A 1,615-nucleotide genomic window follows, 5' to 3' on the forward strand; every position below is an offset into this window, starting at 1 on the left:
TCTTACAGGGTGCGTGTTGTGGCGGAGCAGGTTTCCCATCAGCCTCCGGTGTCGGGGTTTTACTGCGAGAGTGCGGAGAGAGGCATGTGCATCAACACACACATCTGGACCAAGAGCAAGTTCATGGGCATGTCAGTGGGCGTCTCTATGGTGGGCGAAGGTGGGTGGCGTTCTCTTCATCTACACTGAAAAAATTTGGTGAAAATTTTCACTCAGAAATTACTAGTAATTATAACTAGTAAGAAATAGTAACTAGTAAGGAATAGTTCCCGCAAAAATTTAAATTTGCTAAAAATGTACTCATCCTCAGGCCATCCAAGATGTAGGCGAGTTTGTTTCTTCATCAGAACAGATTTGGAGAAATGTAGCATTACATCACTGCAGTGAATGGGTGCCGTCAGAATGAGAGTCCAAACAGCTGATAAAAACATCACAATAATCCACAAGTAATCCACACCACTCCAGTCCAGCAATCACTGTCTTGTGAAGTGAAAAGCTGAGTGTTTGTAAGAAACAAATCCATCATTAAGATGTTTAAAAAATCATCTCGTCTGAATCAGGAGAGAAATATGCACATATTAGGCACCATTTACAAATGAAAACAGTCCAAAACAGTTCTAAACAAATATGTGGGTGGATTTTGATGTGAGAGACTTTATCACTGGAGGAAGTGTAATTATGGATTATGGACTCATATTTTACAACTTGTGGATTATTTTATTGATTTTGGGGTGAACTATTCCTTTAATGACAAAGAAACGGCAAGTAACATTGCATTAAATGTGCAATTGTAAAGTTGAGACTGAAATACTATTTTCTTTTAAAACATACTCTAATAATCTTTGTTTTATTTACAACTTAGAAAAATCATTTTTACAGTGTACATACTAAATACAAGAATGTAGTTTACTATTTATTAAGATTAAGTTTCCTGTAAATAATGATGCTAGCATTATATTATCTGTTAAAAACATCACAGTACATAGAGTAACACACCACTTATTTTTCCTCTTGACCATTACTAAATCTCAACACACTTATGTTATTATTATTATTATTTTGTTAACAACTGTTTTATTGAGTACTGAAATGTTATATTAATCTTGACTTTTCATAAGTACATCAACATCTGAACAGTTTTGAGGTTAAGTGATCTAATTTCTTAAAATGAGATAATAGTGATCTGTGAATTTGTTTTATGTTTAATGGTAAACTTTGAAATTTCTCTCTGTAATGTAACAATGTTTTTATTTTTTGAAGTGAAAAGTTACAGTGAGGGTAAGATGAGCCACTCAGAAATAGGGTAGGAGAGTTCTTTCTGTTGTTTTATTGTTCCACTTAATAAGCATTATAATTCATGGAGTTATGATCTTACTATATATATTTATATATATATATATATGTGTGTGTGTGTGTGTGTATAGCTGCTTGATGTGTTCAGTCTTACTTTAGGATTTTGCTCTGTGCTCTTCAGGTGTGTTGTACCTGCGTGATCACGGGGAGGAGTATGTGTTTACATTCCCGAGTGCATACGCTCGATCCATCCTCACCGTGCCGTGGGTGGAGCTCGGAGGAAAGGTCACCATCAACTGCGCCAAGACCGGATATTCGGCCA

The 1,615-nt window shown here is 35.7% G+C and overlaps 1 protein-coding gene across 1 annotated transcript in view; it reads left to right on the forward strand.

Annotated features, from left to right (window-relative positions):
• The window catches only part of LOC107694748 (oxysterol-binding protein-related protein 10-like), a 39,606-nt gene that overhangs the window by 33,606 nt on the left and 4,385 nt on the right, over window positions 1-1,615 (forward strand). Inside the window, exon 11 of the mRNA XM_016494428.1 lies at window positions 1,475-1,578. Coding sequence (XP_016349914.1) covers window positions 1,475-1,578 — 104 coding nt within the window. The remainder of the gene's footprint in view (window positions 1-1,474; window positions 1,579-1,615) is intronic.

The sequence above is a fragment of the Sinocyclocheilus anshuiensis genome, unplaced genomic scaffold (genome assembly GCF_001515605.1).
Source record: "Sinocyclocheilus anshuiensis isolate Anshui unplaced genomic scaffold, SAMN03320099.WGS_v1.1 scaffold1497, whole genome shotgun sequence".
In the NCBI taxonomy this organism is placed as follows: domain Eukaryota; kingdom Metazoa; phylum Chordata; class Actinopteri; order Cypriniformes; family Cyprinidae; genus Sinocyclocheilus; species Sinocyclocheilus anshuiensis.